At 56.1% G+C, this 24,995-nt stretch overlaps 1 protein-coding gene across 5 annotated transcripts in view; it reads left to right on the top strand.

Moving 5' to 3' along the window:
- The window catches only part of KIAA0930 (KIAA0930 ortholog), a 45,821-nt gene extending 21,071 nt beyond the window's left edge, over window positions 1-24,750 (top strand). Inside the window, exons 1-10 of one of the 5 annotated variants that reach the window (XM_003812393.5) lie at window positions 6,724-7,004; window positions 7,162-7,313; window positions 14,603-14,722; window positions 14,808-14,885; window positions 15,195-15,296; window positions 16,527-16,667; window positions 17,328-17,522; window positions 20,479-20,641; window positions 22,629-22,787; window positions 23,361-24,750. In XM_003812393.5, coding sequence (XP_003812441.3) covers window positions 6,752-7,004; window positions 7,162-7,313; window positions 14,603-14,722; window positions 14,808-14,885; window positions 15,195-15,296; window positions 16,527-16,667; window positions 17,328-17,522; window positions 20,479-20,641; window positions 22,629-22,787; window positions 23,361-23,401 — 1,404 coding nt within the window. In that variant the 5' untranslated portion in view covers window positions 6,724-6,751 and the 3' untranslated portion in view covers window positions 23,402-24,750. Of the gene's footprint in view, window positions 1-6,690; window positions 7,005-7,161; window positions 7,314-14,602; window positions 14,723-14,807; window positions 14,886-15,194; window positions 15,297-16,526; window positions 16,668-17,327; window positions 17,523-20,478; window positions 20,642-22,628 lie in introns of those variants that run through there. The other 4 variants (XM_063603140.1, XM_003812394.6, XM_063603138.1 and 1 more) reach the window with 4 other exon arrangements.
- The last annotated feature ends 245 nt before the right edge of the window (window positions 24,751-24,995 follow it).

The following is a 24,995-nucleotide window of genomic DNA, read 5'->3' as shown; positions in this document are numbered from 1 at the left end:
CATTCATCGTTTCTAAGTGCGTGTTGCACTGCTGAGCACTGTGTAGGAGCTCATTTGGTCTCCATGGTAACCGTAGGAGGCAGCTGTTTTGATTTTACTGATGAGGAAACTGAAGGTCTGAGAGGTTCAGTCACTTACCCACGTGGGCAGTGCATCACAAATGGGAATCAAGTCTGCTCTTGAACTCCAATCTGACAGTCTTCCCCCATCCCGTATTGTGATTGGATTCACGTGAAATGCCTCGAAAGATAAAAGTTTCCCTTCCTTTTCAGTGTGCATCTGAAGAACCATCCCCATGGAAAATAATTAAATTATGTTAAATTGGCACTCGGCTGGGAAGTGGATCCCACAGCCCCTGTGCATGAAGCTCTTGTCTGAAGTTCTTCCAGGGGTTCTTACACTATCCCAGGAAGCCCTGATGGTGCTTCAGGGCTCAGAGTGGCCCCTGTGAGCCCACCCCGCTGGGGACTCAGAAGTTGGGGGAGGGGGGAGGTCTGAAAGCCTGAATTGCTTTCCTAGTTGTTCACCAGGTGACCCCCGGGTTCACTTAGTTTCTGCATTTGTAACATAGCTGGGAGAATCCTCGTGCAGGGCCAGGCTAAGGATAAGGATGTGGGCTTATCCAGGAGAAGGATATGGGCTCTGTTGGAGGGGCTGGGTTTGTGTCTCAGCTCCTGCACACACCATCTAGCCACTAGAGTCTCAAGTTTTGGTTGAAAATGAAGACTGACGTTTGAAACTAAGCTGAGATTGTCCCCACCTCATAAAGTTGCCATGAGGATCTGAAAAGACAATGGGTGAAAGGGCTTTATAAACTGTAGGGTGGGCCGAGCGTGGTGGCTCACACCTGTAATCCCAGCACTTTGGGAGGCTGAGGCAGGCGGATCACCTGAGGTCAGGAGTTTGAGACCAGCCTGGCCAACATGGTGAAACCCCATCTCTACTAAAAAAAAAAAAAAAAAAAAAAAAAAAAAATCAAAAAAATTAGCTGGGTGTGATGGCGCATGCCTGTAATCACACCTACTTGGGAGGCTGAGATGGGAGAATCACCTGAACCTGGGAGGCTGAGGTTGCAGTGAGCCGAGATCGTGCCATTGCACTCCAGCCTGAGCGACAAGAACAAAACTCTGTCTCAAAAATAAATGAATAAATAAACACACTGTAGGGTGCAGGGCACGCGCGAGCTGTCGTCACGTTCCTCGCTCCTGAAACCAGCACCGTTGAGCTCTTGGTGCTGTCATGCCACCAGTCCAGCGTAGTGCAGAACCGGGAGGAGAGTTAGTGGCAATTCAGAGGTGGCAGACACTGCACTGGGGTGTGGACGGCCCAGGCTTAGTGCTCACTTCCCACGCGCCCTCTCCCCTGCTAGTCCCTGGAGTCACTCACCTGGAAAGGGCTCTTCCAGTTCTGGAGTTCGAAGAGAGTGACTTACAGAAGCAGGTCACTCGCTTGAGGCAGGGGAGACAGCTGGATCACCAGAACTCCTGGCAAATATCAGTTTTCCTGGTCCAGGCCATTGTCATTATTCACGGATTCACCTACTCACTGAAATTTATTTGTAACCCTAAAATCAGTACTCATGGCACTTTCGGGTTAATGACTGACATTCATGGAGTGTCGAAAAATTCCTTACCTGACACAGGTTTCCAGCTGAGGTCAGACAAGGCGATGCTCCGTCTCACACTGTAAAGAAGTGTCCTTTTTGCAGTCTAGTTAGTGCCATGTATTTTGCATTTTTTGTGGGTTTTGTCAGTGCTTTAAAATGGCCCTGGGCTGAGATGCTTTCTAGTCCCAGGCACAAGATGGCTGTGATGTACTTTATGGAGAAAATACATGTGTTAGAGAAGCTTCGTTCAACATTGATTGTTGTTGGCCATGAGTTCAATGTTAGTGAATGAACTATATGTTAAATATGGTGTCTTTTTTTTTTTTTTTTTTGAGACGGGGTCTTGCTGTGTCTCCCAGGCTAGAGTGCAGTGACGTGATTTTAGCTCACTGCAACTTCCGCCTCCCGGGTTCAAGCGATTCTCCTGCCTTAGCCTCCCAAATAGCCGGGATTACAGGCGCCCGCCACCATGCCCGGCTAATTTTTGTATTTTTAGTAGAGATGGGGTTTTGCGATGTTGGCTAGGCTGGTCTTGAACTCCTGACCTCAAGTATTCTACCTGCCTTAGCCTTCCAAGGTGCTGGGATTACAGGCATGAACCGCCGCATCTGGCCTTAAATAAAGTGTCTTGAAAGAGAAACATACATAAAGTAAGGTTATGAATTGATTAGTTGCTGAAAATGTGATCAGAGGACCCTAACCTTGTATTTGCCTTAGGACCCAGTGGGTCGGTACTGACTAACTCAGTGTTCACGGCTGCCTCAAATCAGAATGGGTTATAATCTGGCTTCATAGGACCCCGGGAGGGAAGGCAGGGCCGTGAGCACAGAGCTGTCCGAGGTGCTACCACCGTAAGCCTGGCTCAGCTTTCGGGGCCACATCTGCTTCCGTAAGTCTCCACTGTGCTTGAGGGTGGGGAAAACCTGCAGCCCTGACTGGCAAGACGGTAGGGAGAAGGGACAGAGAGGAGTCTGGAGACGACGAGGCTCTGTGCTGGACTAGCAGCTCCCAGGGCTTGTGACCCAGGGGATTTCTTGCTCGGCAGGCCCTGGGAAAGGGTGAAGGGAGAAGGGGTTTGCTTGTGGGAGAAGGAGTCAGCAGTGACTTCACAGGCCAGCTGTGCCTCGTGTGTTTATTCACAGCCAGTTGCTGCACCGTGAGGCCAAAGGACACTGGAAGGTTTGGGATCCACTGACGTCATCCAAGCAGGCCACACTGCCGTGCCCGGTGTCAGTGTTTCTGACATGCAGGGCAGCAGAGCAGAGGGTCTCCAGCAGCCCACATTGCAGCAGCTGGAGCTGTGCAGCCAGCAGAGCACTTTCACTTTCAGCCAAGTCCTCACCTTGGATTCTGGGAGGGTGGCAGGTTAGAGACCCATCTGACAGGTAGAACCACTGAGGGTCAGAGAGGTTGGCTGAATGAATTGGCCATCTGAGTAGGGAAGGGTAGCGTCAGGACCTGAGCTCACATATGTTTGACTGCAACTCCTAACACTGTACTGTGCCTCCGGGAATCAGAGATATCCCTCCAGTCCCGACCTTTCCTGGCTCTTGGATGTGGAGTGTGTCTGTGTTTGCCTCCCTTCCTCCCTCTGAAGAGAGAGAATCTCTTTTCTCTCCACTCTCCCTGCTCCCTTTCTTTTGTTTTTTTTTGAGACGGACTCTCGCTGTGTTGCCCAGGCTGGAGAGCAGTGGCGCGATCTCGGCTCACTGCAAGCTCCGCCTCCCGGGTTCACGCCATTCTCCTGCCTCAGCCTCCCGAGTAGCTGGGACTACAGGCGCCCGCCTCCCCGTTCCCTTTCTTAATGAGTCCTATGATATTAAAAGTTGTACATTCATAGGAGAAAGTATTATAATCTTATGACTGAAAATATTAAGTTAAAAAAAAATGCTGTGTTCAATTCTTCCACTCCTAGCGTTCTCGTCTGTTTACCTCTGGTGTTTCCATGTGATTTACGTAGTTGTCATCATTGTGTCTACAACTTGGGGTTCCGCTTTTCCACTAAATATCGTATTACACGTATTCCCATGCATCTGTGTGTAGTCTTTATAGCCATCGTTTAAAAAGATTGGTGGCGATTTGGTTGAATCCGTATGGCATGCTTTACCTTGGGGAAATGTCAGAAATGGCAGGATATTGTGTCCTTTCCTTTCGTCGTCTTCATTGTGGTTATTGCTGTTATATTATTTTTTCTCATGAGTAACACACGAAATGTTTTTGTGCAAAAGGCCTTTAATTTTGTACTCTGCCGTCAGGTAGATGCATAGGAGTGAGAAAATGCTCTTTAGCTTCTCACATGTTTTGTTCTCTGGCATATCGGAGAGTTCCAGTTCAATGCACCCTTGCCAGCATTAGCTACAACTTAACAATTTTATTGGCATATAGTTTATGTAAAATAAACTGCATATATGTAGACTAAACAGTTTGATAAGTTTTTATGTTTTTTAAATAATTTTTTGAGACAGGGTCTCGCTCTGTCTCCCAGGCCGGAGTGCAGTGGCACGATCTCGACTCACTGCAGCCTCTGCCTCCCGGGTTCAAGTGATTCTAGTGCCTCAGCCTCCCGAGTAGCTGGGACTACAGGTGAGCACCACCACACCCACCTAAGTTTTGTATTTTTAATAGACATGGGGTTTCACCATGTTGTTCAGGCTGGTCTTGAACTCCTGACCTCCAGTGATCTGCCGGCTACGGCCTCCCAAAGTGCTGGGATTACAGGTGTGAGCCACCGCACCTGGCCTAAATTTTATTTTTTAATACCCTTTTAGAGACAGGGTCTCACTTTGTCCCCCAGGCAGGAGTGCAGTGGTTCGATCATAGCTCACTGCAGCCTTGAACTCCTGGGCTCAAGTGATCCTCCCACCTCAGCCTCCCTAGTAGCTGGGACCATAGCCACATGCCATCATGCCCAGCTAATTTTTATTTTTTTTTTAGAGACCAGGTCTCACTGTGTTGCCCAGGCTGACCTTGAACTCCTGGCCTAAAGCAGTCTTTCCGCCTTGGCCTCCCAAAGTGCTGGGATTACAGGTATGAGCTGCCTCACCCGGCTAAGTTTGATGAGTTTTGATGGTCATACGCACCTGTGAAACCAGAGTCACAATCAAGATCTGGAACCTTTCAGGGCAACCACCCTCCTGCTTTAAGTCACTACGGTTCCGCCTTTTCCGAAACATCGTGTGAATGCGATCATACAGTAAATAGCTTTTTGTGCCTGACTTCTTTTGCTCTGCAGGACAAGTTTGAGGTTTATCCACGGTGTAGTGTGGATCACTAGTTTGTTTTTATTGTGACATGTGTGCATTCTCCTGGTTTCCAGTTTGTGGCCATTATGAATAAAGATGCTGTGAACATTTGTGTACCAGTCTCTGTGGACATGTGCTTCATTTCTCTTGGGCAGGTACCTAGGAGTGGCTAGTGGCTGGTTTTGTAAGTATATGTATAACTCTGTGAGAATCTGGCAGTTTTCTTAAGGGCTGTTTTGTTTGTTTGTTTGTTTGTTTGTTGAGACAGTCTCGTTCTGTTGCCCAGGCTGGAGTGCAGTGGCACAATCTCGGTTCACTGCAACCTCTGCCTCCCGGGCTCAAGTGATTCTCCTGCCTTAGCCTCTAAAGTAGCTGGGACTACAGGCGCCTGCCACCATGCCTGGCTTATTTATTTATTTATTTATTTCCGAGATGGAGTCTTGCTCTGTCACCTAGGCTGGAGTGCAATGGCGTGATCTCGGCTCACTGCAACCTCTTGCCTCCCAGGTTCAAGTGATCTTCCCACCTCAGCCTCTCGAGTAGCTGGGATTACAGGCACCCGCCACCATGCCCGGCTAATTTTTGTGTTTTGACTAGATACAGGGTTTCACCGTATTGGCCAGGCTGGTCTTGAACTCCTGACCTCAGGTGATCCACCCACCTCAGCCTCCCAAACTACTGGGATGACAGGCATGAGCCACCGCACCCAGCCAAGGGCGCTGGTTTTTAAAGACCAAATTTATTCTGTTATTCCGTTGGGCTCTAAGAGGGAACCAAAAGTGAAGCAATGTTAAGAGGAAGTAAAAAAGAATTGAAATTTATCCAGGAATAATCACAGCGCTTTGCTTAATTTTGCAAGGGTCTGTAGTAGCGTGACTTGGGCTTTGCCTGTTGCAAAAACGCGGCAGGAATTTCAAAGCGACTCTGCAGACAGCACGCGTGTTTCATTCCCCCGGGTCCTGTGAGCCTGGGAGGTCTTGCCAGTCCCGTGGGCTCTCCTGGCCCTCACCCCTGGAGGCTGACAAGGCTCGCTGACCCAGACCCTCACCGATGAAGCCTCCTTCTCTTTTCCTCCCTCTCACTGCCCTAGAACCCAGGAGCCAGGCAGGGCATGGGAGTGGGTGAGCAACACACTGTTGGGCAGAGGGCTGAGGGCTGAGGGCCGAGGGCTGGGGCTGGCTGTGAGTCCTGGTTCTTTGGTTAGTGGTGTGGCTGATGTCAACCAAGGCTGGGGTGTTCTGCATTTGACTCAGCTAGTGGCCGAGTCCTGGTCAGCCCACTGGCCTGCCTGTGAGGGCGAGAGAGGGTTCTGGCACCACTGGCCCTCAGGTTCCCCATCTCTAAGTGTCGGGATTAGTGCCTTCCAGCCCGAGTACCAGCACTAGATTGCACTGGTCAGTGAGGAAGACAGAAAACAAAAGCAGACCCGGTTTAATCTACTGAGTTGATAAGAGAGAGCTTGGCCGCATATTTTGAAGTGTTGAATCTGTCTAGAGAGGGGACAGACCCACCTATGTTGATCCTGCTGTGTGCCCGTGGTCTCGGTTTGTCTGCATGTGCCCCGAGGAACCTGTGGCTCAGAGCCCCCGCCCATTGTCCCATCACCAGCGGCAGCGCTGGAACGGAAACCCAGATCTTCCCTACCAAAGCCTGTGGGCTTTTTCTCTTTTGCAGGAAAATATTACAAATATTTATCATAAAGAAATACCATTTGTAATAGAAGGAGAAGTCCCTGTGAGGATCAGATGAGCACGAAGCTGCGCAGACGTGGGGCAGGGGTGGGGCGGGTGCTGTCTCCCTGCGGTTCCCGCTTGCAGCCTTGGCTGGCTGGAGGGCGGCTGTCCCTTTAAGTCGGGTTCCCGCTGGGACTGCCGCAGCCAGGGGGAGTGGGTGGGGGTGAGAGATGTTGGTGAGAGCCCTGCCTCTCCAAAGGCTCCCCCCCAGCCAAGCCTTCCCGGCTTCCAGCCCAGACAGCAGCCAGCCAGTGGCGTTCCTGGCTCCTCGGGATTTTCCTTTTCCTCTGAAGCTGCTGATTCATCCCCAGGCTGGAGTCAGGCTCAGCTGTGGGGCTGGGAGCATGGGCTCTCAGGCTGCTGCTGGGTGGAGGAACTGGGCCTCCTGGGAGGTGTCCTCCAGCCTCTCTGGATGCTCCATGGGTGGGGGTCGGGAGTGGTGAGGGAAGGGTGGCGCATCTCAGAGCCCTCGCAAATTTCTGGCCAGAAATGTGGGGGTGTGGGCACAGCTTGGCCAAGGCCATGCTGCAAGGGCCAGGGTGGCCGTCCTTCCTCACTCCTGTCTGGCCTCCCTCTGCAGGGTGCTTCAAGGATGACCGCATCGTCTTCTGGACTTGGATGTTCTCCACCTACTTCATGGAGAAATGGGCTCCCCGGCAGGACGACATGCTTTTCTATGTGCGCCGGAAGCTGGCGTACTCCGGCAGCGAAAGCGGTGCAGACGGGAGGAAGGTGAGTGACCCCCGGCCCCTGCCCCTGTGTCTGTGCCCCAAGCATCCCTGTGGTGTCTGCTCTCGGTGTACATGTGGGCTTTCCTACAGTGCTCATGCATATCAAAGAGGGTGAGTGATATTTATTGAGCACCTACTGTATTCCAGGAACTGTGTAGACAGTCTCATGTGCAAATCTGGATGTGCTGGGTGTCTGTACACATTGTCATTCATCTTCACTGTGACCCTGAAGGGCAGTGATTGCCGTCACCGTCGTAGCTTTGAGGAAACAGATCAGAGACAGCTAACTCGGCTGGCCTCTTATAATTAGTCAATTGATGGTAGAGCAAAGGTCGGACTCCAGAGCCCAGGGCCCTCCCTTGGCCATGGCAGGGTGACCTGACTCAGTGGTGGTGGTGATGACGGTGCCTTCCACTTACTGAGCCCTCGCCATCATCTAGACACATTGCTGAGCTCTCTTCTTCTTAGCCTCATTGTGAAGTGCCAACAACTCGACAGGGTGGGTGTTCTTATCCCTTTTACAGATGAGGAAACGGAGGGCTCGGAGATGAAGTGATTCGCCTAACGTATTCATCCACTAAATCGCAGTGTGGGAGGAGCTAATGAAATACATTTTGCATGCTTCCTTCTCTGTTTTTCACAAGCTTTTGCAGTTCGTAAAATGTTTAAGCAACTCCATATGCCAGACATGGAAACGCTTTTGTTTTCCTTCAAAAACAAGAAATGAGAGGGCCGTGGAGCTAGGTCTGGAACTTGCAGCCTGCCTGGCTCTGTGACTCCGGGGCCATGGTTTGCTGGCAGAGGCTCATGCAGGGATTACTTGGAGCCTGGCCTTGCCTTGGGCCCATTTTCTGAGCCTGAACACACGCGGGATGGATTTTCTGCAAGTGGAAGGGCCTGGGTGCCTGCATGCTGGCCCCGAGCCCTGAGCTAGCCCTACTTTGGAGGGACCAGCAGGAGACCATGAACAACTGGCCAGAGAGGTGGGGGAAGAGCCAGGAGAGGGGAGGGCACCCCAAGAGGGGAGGTCTGGAGACGTGGGTGCAGCCAGTGGGGTGCAGTGTCTGAAGGGCCCATTGGATTCGGTACCAGGGAGGGGTGGCGGCCTTGGCGCAGCAGTTTCAGTGGCGGGTGTGCAGGCACTCAAGCCACACTCGGGCAGGCAGGGTGTGCAGGGACTAGAGCCACACTCGGGCAGGCAGGGAATGCTTTCTGGGAGGGATGAAGAGGAGGCCTGACTGGTGATGGGATCCCCGAGTAAGAACCTTCTGGAGCTGGCTCAGGGCTCCTCAGAACCTGCTGCCACGCCCGCCCTGTCTGGGTGTGCAATCGAGAGACCAGCTTTCAAGGCCAGTCTTGTTTTTCCCTGGTTTACCATATGACACTGCCAGGTCATCTCCTCTCTGGGGTAAAAGGGGATCAGGGCAGGTGCCCCGAAAGGTGAGGGCCTTCCCATTGTGGACACCTGGGAGGCTGGGATGTTTGGGGTTAGCGTGACCATATGAGTGTCCTTGGCAGGGGGGTGGATGGTGCCTCAGGATCCTCACTGCCCGTGACCCTCATGGCGGGCACAGGCTCCTCTCACCTCTGCACAGTTCTGGGGAAGGGACTCCTCTCACCCATGGGAGCCGGAACTCGGAGGCTCAGGCCCTCTGTCGTCCCAGGGCTGTGGACCCCGCCCCTGCCTCCGTCCACTGTGGCCTCTCAGCTTCTGCTGGACTTCAGGTTGCAGAGAACTTTTCTCCCACCCCCAAATGTTGGTCTTTTCCCCAAGGCAGAGTCTGTTGCAAGCCAGGGCTCTAACGAGGACTTGGTGCATTTGAGACACTCTCAGCTGTACTTTGAATTTTGATTCCAGAGAGGTCACGACTCTGGTCAAGAGGGCAGACAGGGAGGTGGGAGGACGGGTTGTGTGCACCCTGGATAGGCCGGGGTAGGGGGAGGAGAAAGGAACGGCAGATGAGGGGTCCATCTTGGGTGGAGCAGAAGTTAAAGGTGAGAGCCCTCCACTGAGAAAGCGCAGCCCTGGATCCAGGCCTGAGGAATTTGGAGCAGAGGGGATGGGGTCACATCCAGGATCTGCTGAAAATTTGGGGGTGTCGAGGTCAGTGAGGGAAGCCTGAGTCCCACGGGAGCAAGTGGCAGTCCAGCTGTTTACATGCTAGAATGTTCTATTGAACACCCACTGTGAGCCATGTGCAGATGCCCCCCCACACTCAGTGCTGGGAGCACAGAAATGACTCATATCTGGCCTCAGTCTGTTTGGATAGACAGACGGTATAGCCAGTGCTATGGAGCCATCAGTGCTGTGATGGTGGGAAGAGGAGCAGGGCGGCGGTGGTGGGGGGAGTGCAGAAGGTGACATCTGGTGGGCGGGTTGTAGGACAGAGCGGGCAGCAGTGGGCTGAGGACACGCCCCGTGGAGGGACCAGCGAGTGCAGAGTGGGAGGGTGTGTGACAAGTGCCACATGGGACCTGCCAGAGTAGGCCGATGGAGATTGCGGGGCCTGGTGGGTGGGTCCTGGGGCTGCCCCAACTTGGCATTTTTCCCAGCTTGCCGGGCTGCAGTGCTGAGGGTGGCCTGCAGGGGGCAGGCTGGAGGCGCTGATGGGGAGACGGGGAGACCCCCCTGGCAAAAGCCCTGAGCCCTCGGTGGAGGTGGGGGCCCCGCAGAGTCGCCTGCGCACTGCAAGTCCTCTGCGGCAGCCTGGCTGCTTCCCGCCCCCTCCCCGTGCCCATCCCGCTGGTACCCGGTTGCCATAGCAACCAGTCGGGCCTCCTGCACCTAGCAGGGGAGGGTGGATGGGCAGGAGCTGCAGTGTCAGGGGGACAGGATGCCAGGAACCCCGAGTGCTCCAGGGCCCAAGGGACATCCCCAGTCCAGCCTTTCCTAGGGAGGGATGTCCTGGATTCCCTGCCCTCTGTTTCCTCCAGCCCTGGACAAAACGCTCTGTGTTCCTGGGCAGCCCATTGTGTGCCTTTGGCAGGAGGGGGACCTGGCTCTGTGTGCTGCTGGCTCTGCGCTGGTGGCCGGAGCCCTGTGTCGCACGGTCACGTGACACCTCAGGATCCTAAGGTGCCGATCGTCTTCACACCCACTCAGAAAACCAAAGCTCAGAGACAGGGAGGAAGCTTCCTGGGGTCACACAGTTTGCTAGCGGCGAAGCCCTGTCCCCAGTCTCACTTTTTCCTTTTTAGTAGATTGTTTTCAATATAACGTCTATACAGAAAAACAAAGACGTGTACACAGCTTGATTCTTCTTAGACTGAACACCTGGTTTCACCAGCCCCCAGATACAGAGTGTGATGAGAACACCGAGGCCCCTTCACCCCACCCCAGGGCTCAGCCTACCCCTGGGCAGCTGCTGCTCTGTCTCCTCAAACTTCCCGGGCGGGTTCTGCCTGTTCTCACAGCTCCTGCGTGTGGAGTCGGTGGTTCTGCCTGTTCTCACAGCTCGTGTGTGTGGAGTCGGTGGGTTCTGCCTGTTCTCACAGCTCGTGCGTGTGGAGTCGGTGGGTTCTGCCTGTTCTCACAGCTCCTGCGTGTGGAGTCGGTGGTTCTGCCTGTTCTCACAGCTCGTGTGTGTGGAGTCGGTGGGTTCTGCCTGTTCTTACAGCTTGTGCGTGTGGAATCGGTGGTTCTGCCTGTTCTCACAGCTCGTGTGTGTGGAGTTGGGTTCTGCCTGTTCTCACAGCTTGTGTGTGTGGAGTTGGCGGGTTCTGCCTGTTCTCACAGCTCCTGCATGTGGATTGGCGGGTTCTGCCTGTTCACACAGCTCGTGTGTGTGGAGTCGGTGGTTCTGCCTGTTCTCACAGCTCGTGCGTGTGGAGTTGGCGGGTTCTGCCTGTTCTCACAGCTCCTGCGTGTGGAGTGGGTGGTTCTGCCTGTTCTCACAGCTCCTGCGTGTGGAGTGGGTGGTTCTGCCTGTTCTCACAGCTCCTGCGTGTGGAGTGGGTGGTTCTGCCTGTTCTCACAGCTCCTGCGTGTGGAGTCGGTGGTTCTGCCTGTTCTCACAGCTCGTGCGTGTGGAGTTGGTGGTTCTGCCTGTTCTCACAGCTCCTGTGTGTGGAGTCAGTGGTTCTGCCTGTTCTCACAGCTCCTGCGTGTGGATTGGCGGGTTCTGCCTGTTCTCACAGCTCGTGTGTGTGGAGTGGGTGGTTCTGCCTGTTCTCACAGCTCCTGCGTGTGGAGTGGGTGGTTCTGCCTGTTCTCACAGCTCCTGCGTGTGGAGTGGGTGGTTCTGCCTGTTCTCACAGCTCCTGCGTGTGGAGTGAGTGGTTCTGCCTGTTCTCACAGCTCCTGTGTGTGGAGTCGGTGGTTCTGCCTGTTCTCACAGCTCCTGTGTGTGGAGTTGGTGGTTCTGCCTGTTCTCACAGCTCCTGTGTGTGGAGTCAGTGGTTCTGCCTGTTCTCACAGCTCCTGCGTGTGGATTGGCGGGTTCTGCCTGTTCTCACAGCTCGTGTGTGTGGAGTGGGTGGTTCTGCCTGTTCTCACAGCTCCTGCGTGTGGAGTGGGTGGTTCTGCCTGTTCTCACAGCTCCTGCGTGTGGAGTGAGTGGTTCTGCCTGTTCTCACAGCTCCTGTGTGTGGAGTCGGTGGTTCTGCCTGTTCTCACAGCTCCTGTGTGTGGAGTCGGTGGTTCTGCCTGTTCTCACAGCTCCTGTGTGTGGAGTTGGTGGTTCTGCCTGTTCTCACAGCTCATGTGTGTGGAGTCGGTGGTTCTGCCTGTTCTCACAGCTCCTGCGTGTGGATTGGCGGGTTCTGCCTGTTCTCACAGCTCGTGTGTGTGGAGTGGGTGGTTCTGCCTGTTCTCACAGCTCCTGCGTGTGGAGTGGGTGGTTCTGCCTGTTCTCACAGCTCCTGTGTGTGGAGTCGGTGGTTCTGCCTGTTCTCACAGCTCATACATTGGAATCGGGCAGTATATGTTGTTTCAGGCTTCTTTCCCCCCATGTCATGTTTGTGAGTCATGCCTGTTGACACAGGTGGTTGTAATCTGGTCTCACTGCTGTGTAATGCCTGCAGAGTGTACCATGGCGGCCTGGCCACCCTCCTGTCAGTGGGTACCGGGCAGCTCCCAGTGTTCTCTTGGGCCTGGCTTTGGTGCGCACACAGACACCTTTCTGCTGGGGAACCTGCTCTTTCGCCTGCCTGTGCTGTGGTGCTGCCCCGAACAGCCGTGTGATCGTGCCCCCGAGCCTTTCATTCACTGAGTCCACAGCGCTTTGCTGAGCAAAAGCAAATGAACAGGTCAATGAAACGAGACCAGGAGGAACAGCAGAGTCTTGTGAACCCCAGGACTCTCAGCTCAGGGGCTCGGGGTGACTGCAGAACCATACAGGCGGTGGAAGTGGGGCCCCCCGACCCGGGGACGTCTGTTTCTCGCTCCTAGGCAAGGTTGGCCTCTTGCACCTCTGTCCATAGATCCCAGCTCTGCCTCTGGGGGGTGCAGGCCTGTGCACCTGCAAGAGGGCCCAGCAGTGCCCAGCCTCTCGGAGCCCGAGTCAGTGACAGCACCCAGGACCGGGACCAGAGGCCCCCAGTCAGCACAGCTGCTTCAAAATTGAAAGCCAGGCCGGGCGCGGTGGCTCACGCCTGTAATCCCTGCACTTTGGGAGGCCGAGGTGGGTAGATCACTTGAGGTCAGGAGTTCGAGATCAGCTTGGCCAACATGGTGAAACCCCGTCTCTATTAAAAAAAAAAAAAAAAAAAATTACGTGTGGTGGCAGATGCCTCTAATCCCAGCTACTTGGGAGGCTGGGGCAGGAGAATCACGTGAACCCAGGAGGTAGAGGTTGCAGTGAGCCAAGATTGTGCCACTGTACTCCAGCCCGGGTGACAAAGCAAGACTCCATCTCAAAAAAATAAAATAAGAAATAAATTGAGGTCGGGTGCAGTGGCTCATGCCTGTAATCCCTGCACTTTGGGAGGCCGAGGTGGGTAGATCACTTGAGGTCAGGAGTTCGAGATCAGCCTGGCCAACATGGTGAAACCCCCTCTCTATTAAAAATACAGAAAAAAATTAGCCAGGTGTGGTGGCAGACACCTGTAATCCCAGCTACTTGGGAGGCTGGGGCAGGAGAATCACATGAACCCAGGAGGTAGAGGTTGCAGTGAGCCAAGATTGTGCCACTGTACTCCAGCCCGGGTGACAGAGCGAGACTCCGTCTCAAAACAATTAATAAGAAATTAATTGAGGCCGGGCACGGTGGCCCATGCTTGTAATCCCAGCACTTTAGGAGGCCGAGGTGGGCAGATCACCTGAGGTCAGGAGTTCGAGACCAGCCTGGCCATCATGGTGAAATCCTGTCTCTACCAAAAATACAAAAAGTAGACAGGTGTGGTGGCACGTGCCTGTAATCCCAGCTACTCAGGAGGCTGAGGCAGGAGAATCATTAGAATCCAAGAGGCGGAGACTGCAGTGAGCCAAGATGTGTTGCACTGTAGCCTGGGTGACGGATGGAGTGAGATTCTGTCTCAAAAAAAAAAAAAAAAAAAAAAAAAATTGGAAGCTAGTCTCCCAGGAGAGGTGTAGACATGCTTTGGTTTCTCTCTGATATGTATTTATTATTGATCTTCAGTAAATTTGACTCTGATCTGTTAACATGGGGCTAATGATACCTGCATTGCAGGGTTGCTTTAAAAGGATTAATAATTTGTAAAATGTGTAGCCCAGACCCCGCCGTCCACTAAGAGCTCAGTAGGTGTCACTATTATCATTGATGCCACTTAGCAAATATTAGCTCTTTAAATCATTATGACAACTTTGAGGGGAAGATGCCCTTAGTCCATTGTACAGATGAAGAAACTGAGGCTTAGTGAGGAGAATGGATGGCCCCTGGGTCCCATCTCCCGTCGCTAGAGAACTGGGGAGCAAGAATTGGAGTTTGGCCGGGCATGATGGCTCACACCTGTAATCCCAGCACTTTGGGAGGTCGAGGCAGGAGGATCACCTGAGCCCAGGAGTTCAAGACCAGCCTGGACAACATGGCGAAACGCCACATCTACAAAAAGTTTTAAAAATTAGCCGGATGTGGTAGCACATGCCTGTGGTCCCTGTTGCTTGGGAGGCTGAAGTGAGAGGATCATTTGAGCCCAGGAGGTTGAGGCTACAGTGAGCTGTCATTGCACCACTGCCCTCTAGCCTGGGCAGCGCTGTGAGACCCTGTCTCAAAAAATAATAAGAAAAAAGAATTGGAGTCCTTGTCCATTGTAATGCCTGCATAGTAGTCAGGGAAGAAGAAGAGCACCACAGTGAGCCCTGGGCACTCACTCCTGCTCTGGGCCTCGCAGGCAGCTGAGCCCGAGGTGGAGGTGGAGGTGTACCGGCGGGACTCCAAGAAGCTGCCGGGCCTGGGAGACCCTGACATCGACTGGGAGGAGAGCGTCTGCCTGAATCTCATCCTGCAGAAGGTATGGGGTGGGATGGGTGGGGCTGCGGATTGGCCCTGTGGGATGGCTGACCCCTCCCTGCACGCTGACCCGTGCTCTCTTCCAGCTGGACTACATGGTGACCTGTGCGGTGTGCACACGTGCTGACGGCGGGGACATTCACATCCATAAGAAGAAATCTCAGGTGAGCCCTGGCACGAGAGCCCCCAGCCTCCTAACTGCCAGTTCAGGCTGGGCGTGGCAGAGAGAGACAAGTCCTCCTGCTTGCTTCTCTGCCCTGGAGGTGAGGGGTCTGGCTCCAGAAATCTGCTCAGCTCCTGGGATCCCGTATCCCATTCGAGGAGCACAGAACCAGCTTATCCCCCACATCTCCTGGTAGGTCTCTGGCTTTGGACTGGCTCTGGGCCGGGTGGCCTCCCTATACTGGCTTGGATTGGCTCTGGGCCTGTGCCGGGTGGGGCCTCACTTGTCCTCCAAATCTGCTTTCTTCCAGCAAGTGTTCGCGTCCCCCAGTAAACACCCCATGGACAGCAAGGGGGAGGAGTCCAAGATCAGCTACCCCAACATCTTCTTCATGATTGACAGCTTCGAGGAGGTGAGCTCCGCACAGGGCCTCTCTCCTTAGCTTCCCCTTCTCGTGAGGTGGGTGTTAGGCGCTTCTCCCCGCGGCCTTACGCTTGCAGAAAGGCATGGGTAGCTTGGAGCCGGGAAGAGTCCGGCTGAGGCAGACGTGGCTCTCTCTCTTCCCAGTGTTTGCTTGTGGGCAGGTGAATTCCCCCGGCGCAGCCTCCGTTTCCTCCTCTGTAAAATCAGTGTCATGATCATCTGTCCTACTTACTGTCAGGGCTGAAGACAAAAGGCTCCTGAGTGGGAGGACGCCTCATAAACTCTTGCAAGAAGCACTGCCCGGGCGGGGGGAGCCATTATTAATGCTAGTAAATGATAAAGAAGCGCCTCCACGCCTGCACTGACTTGGAATCCTAGGATGTCAAAGAGGGATGGGGTTTCCGGAGTTATCTGGGCCAAGCCTTTGTTTTAAGGTTTGGGAAACGGGCTTGGGCAGAAGGAGACTCACCGAGAAACACAGGGCACTGGGAGGGCGGGGAGGGAGCCGGTCGCAGCTCACTCCCTGCTCTGCCCATTTGTGTCTCTCCTCTGTTGAGGCCCTGGTCGGGGTCCTTGTGCGCATCCAAGGTGCTCAGGGCCCTGAGGACTTAGGAGGAAGGCGTGGGCGTCTGCAGGAAGATCCCAGGCTCAGGGAGGTCATGTCCCCTCCCCAGGCACACGTAGCTCCTGCGTGGCAGAGCTGAGATTTGCGTCTAAGTCTTTGTGACCTCGGAGCTCACAGTCTGTGCACCAGGCCCTGGGAGCAATGACTCGGGAAGGTGGCAGGATGGGGCCTGTGGCACCTTAGTCTGGTGTTGTCACCCCAGGTGGGCAGTCACCCTGCCACCACACTGAGCCTTTGGCCACACAGGAGCCTCAAAGATGTGGCAGGCAGGGCTGGGCACCCCTAGGCGGTGTGGAGGGGCCCAGACGGTGGCCGACGGTCCTGGTGAACCGTGATGAGGGTGTGCGTCTTCTGCCAGTCCCAGAGTCTCCGTAAGCGTCCCTGTCCTCCCCTGCTGCTCAGCCCCTGCCCCAGCGTGAGGCTGTTCTTGTCCCGTGGGGCTCGGAGGGCATGGGGCCACAGGAGTGTGTGACAGCCAGTTGTCCCCTGCAAAATGGGGTTTTCTGAGCAGCCCTCCCTGCCAGTTGGGCCAGGCTGTGGTGTGGGCGGTGGGAGCTGATGGTCACGTCCCTGTCTCTTTGTGTCTTGGCCCAGGTGTTCAGCGACATGACTGTAGGGGAAGGAGAGATGGTCTGTGTGGAGCTGGTGGCTAGTGACAAAACCAACACGTTCCAGGGGGTCATCTTTCAGGGCTCCATCCGCTACGAGGCGCTCAAGAAGGTGTATGACAACCGGGTGAGTGCGGGGCGGCCTCACGGGTGTTCTTCTGGGCCCGGGGACGGCGGCTCCACAGCCCACCGTGGTCCATACCATGGGGCCTCCCAGCCTGCTTGTGCATGGTAGCGGCCGTCAGGGGTACCTGCAGCCCCTCCGGGCTCCTTCTAGGCGCTCCCTGGTCCTCTTAACGTCATTCTTCATGGTCGGCCTCAGCCCATGCGGGCCACTTGCCTTCATCTGAAATGTGAGCGGGAACTTCCTCCTCAGTCTCTAGTTCCCTGGGAAGTGATGGCTGATGGTGTCGCTGTCACCTCCTCACTGTCACTTGCTTCCTGCGACTGGCCCTGGGAGCGCTCCGAGTCGCCCCCAACTAAGCAAGCAGATGTGGGCAGGCCCCTCTCCCCCAGCGGGCACCATCCGCAGCCAGCCTTGCTGCCAGCCTGGGGCCCTGTCCTCAGCCTGGTCCGTGGTTCATGGGGCGGTGGGAGGGGCACCAGGAGGGGCACCAGGCAGAGATGTGGGTCCATTCCAGCTGCCCCGCCTGCCGGCTCAGACCCTCCCTCCCGGGCAGCCCCCGCTCCTTGAGGGATGGTCGCCCTGGCTGTTCATGTCCTGGGGAGGGGCCCCATGGAGCCATCGCCACCTCCCTGACTCAGGCTGCCCCGCGCCGGCCCCCAGGTGAGCGTGGCCGCCCGCATGGCACAGAAGATGTCGTTTGGCTTCTACAAGTACAGCAACATGGAGTTTGTGCGCATGAAGGGCCCCCAGGGCAAGGGCCACGCCGAGATGGCGGTCAGCCGAGTGTCTACAGGTGACACATCCCCCTGTGGGACTGAAGAGGACTCCAGCCCAGCTTCGCCCATGCACGAGCGGGTAAGGGCTGCACAGCTGGGGGCGGGGGCTCCCGTCCCTCGAGTTCACTTTCCACCGTCTCCCCCGTGCTCACGGCCCCCTGGGGACGTAGGTGTTGTCATCCCCAACCACCAGTGCGCAGGCCGAGGTGCCGAGCGTGCGGAGGCCCGCACCACCCAGCCCTTCTCTTTGCCCAGTGGTTTGTAGGAGGCGCTGCCGCAGGGGAGGCGTTCCTGCCTTGCAGACCTGGAGGGCTGTGCCTGGCCAAGGTCACACCGCAGGCTGGTGCTGGGCCAGAGCTCTTTCTGCCTCCCTGAGATGCCACAAAGCCAGGCTGAGTCCACAGAGCCAGTGGGCAGAAGAGACTGGCTGGGGACCCAGGCCCGGCCCTGGCGCCTGCCTGGGTGGACCTGCTGGGTGAGCGTGGGCACGTGGCCGGCCTTCCCCGGTGAGTCAGATGGGGATGATGGTGACTGAGGGTCAGCCAGCGCATGCAGAGGCCTAGACCACCCAGCTCTTTGCCCCGAGGTTTGTAGGAGGTTCTGCTGCAGGAGAGGTGTTCCTGCCTCGCACAGCCGGAAACCAGACTTGCCAGCTTGCCCCAGGTCACAAGGTCTCTTGGGATAGCACTGGGCTTGGGGCCCTGCTCTGCCTAGGCCACTCTCCTTCCCCAGGGCGGGAGGCTGAGGTCAGCAGCAGCTTTGTTCCCAGAAGCCTTTGGTGGGGCACAGGCAGGAGAAGGTCTCCAGCCCACTGGCTGCTTTGCTCTGCCTGGTTCTTCCAGAGGGGCTGCCCAGAGCTGTAGTTCTTGGAGGAGTACAGGTGTGCTGGGCAGGGGGGTGCCCTTGGCACAGGTCCAGGGGCAGTCTTGCCCAGCCATTGTCCAGGAGAGACGCCACCCACAGCCAGAATCCTGCTCTGCTGCTCTCATAACCTTGGGTGTGTCTCTTTTCCTCTCCAAGCCTGAGTTTTCTCATCTAGAAACAGGGCATGAGGATACCTGCTCCTTCAGTATTTGGGAGGCTTTGAGGAATGCGGGGCTTGGCCCTCAGGAGGATTCCCAGGTGGCAGCTGCAGTAGTTGCTGTTGACCTACTTGGAAAGCAGAGGCGTGGGAATGTAAACGATGCATTACCGCAGGCATGCCTGAGATGAGGGAGTGTGCGTTTGTTATACGTTTAGTTCGAGAAAGATCTGAACCATGCATATCTCCGGGTGGTCAGATGTTGGTTTTCTTTCTCTTCTGTATATCTTTTTTTGGGGGGGAGGTATCTTCTGCAATGAATGTGTTTTGCAAGCCAAAGACAGCAAGTGCTATTTTTTGCAAAGATGGGTGAGAATTCCAGGCAGGGGCCTCTCTTGTCTTTGGAATGAGGTGGTTTATATTTCTGAGTTTGTTTCCGAGATAAAGGGCCTGGTTCTTCTCCCTGGTCCTAAATTATCCCCTGGGACTCTGATAAAATGTGTGTGTGAAAGTCCTTACGAAGATGTGGCCCGAGCTCTGGGCTGGACAAACCCGGGTGCCACCTCCAGCCACAGCCTGAGGGCTGAGTGACTACAGGTCACTAGACCTGCCTGAGCCTTGGTTTTCCCATCTGTCCAGCGGGAGTGGCTGTGAGGGGTGTGAAAGTCTCTGGTGCCTTAGCAGCTGGGCAGCCCTGGGGTTCAGGAGGAGGGATGTGCTAGGGTCACACAGGGTCAGCAGCAGGGCTGGCCCCTGGGGACTGCCGCCTGTGCGCCTGCTATTACCTGTCTCCTTCTCTGGCGGGGTCGTCTGGAGCCAGTGCGTGACACATGCTGACTCTGTGTATTGTGGTTGCTGCTGTTTGTTTCTTTTATCTTTTAAAAACCTTCCCCGGCTTGTGGGAACACCGTCTGGAGCCCAGCAGCTGCCAGGACTTTGGTGGATGTCGGAGCCGTGACGAGGAGGCTGACGGGGCTCCCGAAGTCTCAGTCCCAGCTCATCCTGCTCCTCAGATTATTGTTGGCATGGGGAGGAGGGAGGAGATGGGCCAAGTTCCCTCTGGCTGGAACGCCCTTCCCCCCCTTCTTCACCTGGCGAACTCCTACTCGTCCTTCAAGACCCAGCTCCAGCGGCGTCTCCTCCAGGAAGCCTTCCCTGATTTCCCAGGCTGTGGATCCCTTTTGCCTCTGTGCTTCATGTATCCTGTGCTTCTCTTTCTCTGTCTCCACAGCCAGCATGCTGTCTATGGTTGTCACTCTCTGAGTCTGTCACCCCAGCAGACTGTGAGCTCCTTGAGGGCAGGGACCTGCAATGTGCCTGTCTGTCCTTAGTGCTGTGCCTGCCTGGCCCTGAGTGGGTGTGAATGTTTGGTGAACAGAACCAAACGTGATTAGAAGTGGGGAGAAGACAGAGGCATAGAGCCACTTAGCACAGTATTTCCCGTGAAGGGTGCTGGGAATGAGAGGGATGGGGCCACGTCAGCCCTGAGAAGTAGGATGAGGAGCGTGGCCCTGGGGGACAGAAGACAGGGCTGCTGCCGTCCTGCTTGGTGACCACAGGCAAGCCAGGGTCTCGGTCCCTGCCTTAGTTTCCCCATGTGTCAGATGGGCTGACGCTAGCCCCTGTCTCACGGAGCTGGAGGCTCAGAGGGTCTGTGTGTGGGGCCGGTGCTCACTCAGCGTCAGCAGCTGTTGTTACTTTGTGCTTGAACACCCCCTACCCACTGTTTGAGGCCCAGAGGAGAGGGGGGTCTTTCTGCCATTTGCAGCAGCAGCCTGGCCCCTCCTCGGGTAGCACTGGTGGCCAGGTGTCCTGCTGGCCCCTGGGCTGGAACGCATCTTCCAGTCTCTAGGCCCCACCTAGCACGGGCCGGCTGGGTCTGGGTCCTCCTGGGCCAGCGGCCTCTTCCCTGGGAGCTGTGTCGGGTTGTTTGAGGGTGGGATAGGAGGGGTGTTGGGACCCCCGGGTAGGGGGCTGTTCTGCTACTCTGGTGACTTTGGCTGCTTGTTCCCAGGTGACCTCCTTCAGCACACCCCCCACCCCAGAACGGAACAACCGGCCCGCCTTCTTCTCCCCATCCCTCAAGAGGAAGGTGCCCCGGAACCGGATCGCTGAGATGAAGAAGTCGCACTCGGCCAACGACAGTGAGGAGTTCTTCCGGGAGGACAACGGTGGAGGTGACCCCCCACTCCGTGCCCTAGGGTCCCCGCGCCCTTCAGTCTCTTCTTGATCCAGACCAGTCATTCATTCATTCATTCATTCATTTGTTCATTCAGCAGCACTGAGAGAGTGGGTGCCATGTGCCAGGCAGCCCTCCAGGAGCTGAGGGTAGAGCTGGGGACAGACAGAAATGGCTGCCTCCGGGGGTCCCGTCCTGGTGGGCTCAGGCGTCTCCTTGGCAGAGTGCTTGGAGCGCAGATGTGCAGCAGTTGGTCAGTTTCAGGGGATTTCCCACCTTTCTAAGGCCTCTCAGCCTGCTTAAGGAAGAAGGCGGATGGGTGATCTGATGGCTCCGCACACACGGGGTGTGGCGGGAGAGAGGAGGGCTCCCCTCCCTTGCGCTGCCTTGGGCCAGCTCGCCCTCAGGGTGAGGCCTGGCCCTCCTGGCTCTGTGCAGCCTCCCAGAACCACGTGCTCTTTGGTGACAGAGTCGCCACCTCGTGCAGCCTACCCCCGACCTTCCTGTGCCCCTGTCCCCTGGACTCCGGGTGTCTGTATCTGGGTGTTACCATGCCCCTTAGTCCTGCCCAGGCACAGTCTGCACTCTCCTGAGCACCCGTGTCTGCTCCCTGTCCTCGCTCAGTGACCTTCCAGAATACAGGAGTTGTTCCCAGAGCCCCCAGGGAGGCCTCTGAGGGGTTTTAAGTAAGGGAGTGACATAATCAGATTAGCATATTTAAAATGCCACTCAGCAGTCTCTCTGGGAAATGGCTCCTGGGGACAGGGGTGGCCGTCACAGACAGGTTGGGAAGTTCTGCCATGCTCTGCTGGCATGGACCACGTGCCTTCCTCACTGTCATCCTCAGGACCCAGCAGGCGCCTGGCTCCGCACTGTGTGCATGTCTGTTGAGTGTATGGAAGTGAAGGATTGGCCAGGCACAGTGGCTCACCCCTGTAATTCCAGCACTTAGCGAGACCGAGGCGGGTGGATCACCTGAGGTCAGGAGTTCTAGACCAGCCTGGCCAACATGGTGAAACCCCGTCTCTACTAAAAATACAAAAAAATTAGCCAGGCATGGTGGTGGGCGCCTGTAATCCCAGCTACTCAGGAGGCTGAGGCAGGAGAATCTCTTGAACCTGGGAGGCAGAGGTTGCGGTGAGCCGAGATCGTGCCACTGCACTCGAGCCTCGGCAAGAGTGAGATTCCATCTCAAAACAAACAAACAAAAAAAAAACGACGTGAAGGATTCGCTGACAACTCCCACTGAGCACCTCCCCCAGCAGGGAGCAGGGCTGCAGCATTGATCAGAAGAGGTGGCAGTCTTTGTCCTGACCACTGGGACCAAGAAGCAGGGGTGTCCCACCTGCTCAAGGCCCTGGCCTGGGTCAGGGACTCCAGCACTGGCCTCGACCTGCTCTTGTGTGAACTTGGGCAAGCCCCTTCCCCACCTGGGCCCGTTCCCGAATCAGTAAGAATTATGTTCCCGAATCAGTAAGAATTATGTTCCCGAATCAGTAAGAATTATGTTCCCGAATCAGTAAGAAGTACTGATCACTGCCCTAGTCTGCCTCTCTGGGGCAGGTTCCCCCAGCCTGGACCCCAGGACTGGGTAATGGTGCAGGTCGGCTCAGCCTTGCTGCTCCCATGCTCTGCAGGTGGCAGTGCCTAGTTCCAGGGACAGGGCCTGCAGAAGTAGAGAATTGCAGTGTGTGTGCCAGACCCCCCGGAGGAGACTGAGCTTGAGACAGAGAAGAGACAGATGAGGGGGTGGCCAAAGTCTTCCCGGAGGTGGAGGCCTGGGTCTGGGCCAGAGGAAGTGGGGAGGGGTGTCACAGGCGAGGAGGCAGCAGCTCTGGAGTGCGTGGGTGCTGGTGTGGGGGTGTTGGTAAGGAGCGTCCTGGCCTCAGCAGAGTTTGGCCTCAGCCTGGACTGGGAGCTGGCCTCCTCCTGCTCCCGCGGTGTCCCATGCTGTGGGGGCCTTGACCTGGCCTTCTTTCCTCCAGCCGATCTGCACAACGCAACCAACCTGCGGTCTCGGTCCCTGTCGGGCACAGGACGGTCCCTGGTCGGGTCCTGGCTGAAGCTGAACAGAGCAGATGGAAACTTCCTTCTCTATGCACACTTAACCTACGTCACGTTGCCGCTGCATCGGATTTTAACAGGTAATGCTGGCGGATGTGGGGAAGCAGCCGCACCTTCTCACAGCCAGCTCTGCCTCCAGGGCCTTGGTACTTGTGAGCCACCCGGAGTCATCCCGCCCTGTCCTGTCGGTTGGTTGGGTTTCTTTGCAGGGCTCTTGGCCTCTTTGTCTCAGACTTTGGGTGGAGCCGTAGCTTTCCCAGAGCTGAAGTCCTCCCTTTGTTCACCTTTCTGGCGCACCTGCTGTCCCCTCTTGAGTGGCCACAGATGCCCGGGTGTGTGTTACTCACGGGCGAGGGGAGGCTCTCAGGCCACCTCGCTGACCCAGGCCTGCAGCAGCTGTGACAGGCAGTGGCTCTGGCCCCCACACCAGCTTGTAGCTGAGGCCCTGCAGGGTGTGCCGTTGCTGCGAGCCCATTTCCCAGTCTGCAGGGTGAGGATGGTGGAGACACGTCTCCTCTGCAGTCTGTGAGGCCTGGAGAGGAGACGCATGAGTGGCTGAGGCGGGCTTCCTTCAGAAGTGGCACTGCCGTGACCATAGCACTCACCACTGTTGAGGGTTACTGTTTCACCTGCTTCCCTCCTGCCGGCCCTAGACATCCTGGAAGTTCGGCAGAAGCCCATCCTGATGACCTAGCCGCGTGCGGAGCCTGCGCAGAGCCCCGGCCGGGCCCAACCCTGGGAGTGCTGCCAAGTGCCTACCTGTCCACCGCCACCGGGGTCTGCTGTGACACGCCAGTGCTGGAGCCGCAGCCAGGCGAGGCCACTCGACTCCCGGGGCCGGGGCCGACTCCACGAACACCAGCCCAAACTGAAGTGCCTCTTCCCTCCCCTGCTGGCTCTGCTCCGCCCTGTGCCCCCCCGCCCATCGCCCCCCACCCATCTCTGGAGAGCCCTCTGCACCCAAAGAGGACTAGAGATGCCGAGCGGCCATGAGAGAGAGCAGAAGATGCAGCTGATGCCCAGAGCGGGGCCAGAGCGGCGGGTCTATGTTCATGTCCCCCCAGCAGCAGGCGGAACCACCCAGCCAGGGCACTCGGCGCATCGGACTGTCCACACGTTCTTGAGGAAAGCCGGTGGAAGATTCTGGAATGCCGTGCGGATGAACTTCAGCACCCGAGTCAGTCCCAGCTCATCCTCCCCAGTTTACCACTTTGTTCTAATAGGAGATGGAAACACAAGAAGTTTGATAGCTTTGCCCTGGGCTGGGAATACCTCACCCACGCCCAGTTCCAGAAAGGCCTCCAGCTGAGCAGACGGCCCCGATCCCGCCAGAACGGCCTTTTGCTTCCAGCCAAAGAACACCGCCAACACACACACCTCCAACCTGGGACATCCCACGCTGGGCCTCGCACGGAGGAACCTGCAGAATTTGGATTCTGAGGGTAGTCGGGAGGCCTCGGTAGCCAGGCAGAACAGGATATCTGCCAAAGGGTGTCTGATGTGGGGTGGGGCTGGCATCCTCCCAGGAAGGTTCTAGGTGGGACCCCGTCTTCTGGGGGCGGGGGTGTCTTTTCATCTTCCCTGGTTTCCTAGAACTCACTTCCTTTGACGGCGTGTGTTGGTCCCATCTCTCAGACCAGCTCACTGAGGCAGAGGAGTTGCTCAGAGGCTCACATGGGCACACCCATTGGTTCGTGTGAGCAGCTGCCCAGCCCCAGGCCTGCCCTCGGCTTGGTCCAGCATGAAGGCGTTTCCATCTGCAAGGATGCACGGTACCCTCCCCGAGAGCAGGCCTGTCCCCTACCCAACTGGGAATAAACTGGAAGCTGGGTCTCTTTGTTGCTATGTTTTTTTGTTTGAAGTTCCCAGGAATATTTGAGGGGTTCCGGTGATGTGTTTAGGGATCTTCTCTGTGGGGGAAAAGGAAGAGGAGGGGCTTGTTCTCCCATCTGTTTATTCTTTGGGCTCTGGGAACAGGGGACTACTTTGGGGCTTTCTCCAGACTTTTGTATGTTATTATTAAAAGCGAGCTATTGCATTTCATTCTGCCTCAGTTTGCCCACCTGTGAAATGGGGCTGATACCACCTACCTCACTGAAGTCTCCAGGGTTCAAGTGTGTGGCTGGGTCAGGGCGTGGTCACCCGTCATTCTGCATAGGTCGGGTTGGATGTTAGACTCCTGGGATGCCCTCCTCCCCTCGCCCTTTGTAATAACCTAATCTGAGACCGTGCTTGGTGTGGGGATGTGAACTTTCTCTCTCCTCCAGCAGTGTCCGCTCAGGCCTGAC

This window comes from Pan paniscus, chromosome 23 (assembly GCF_029289425.2).
Source record: "Pan paniscus chromosome 23, NHGRI_mPanPan1-v2.0_pri, whole genome shotgun sequence".
Lineage (NCBI taxonomy): Eukaryota > Metazoa > Chordata > Mammalia > Primates > Hominidae > Pan > Pan paniscus.
The sequence above is the reverse complement of the archived record's forward strand: the minus strand, read 5'-3'. Positions and strand labels throughout refer to the sequence as shown.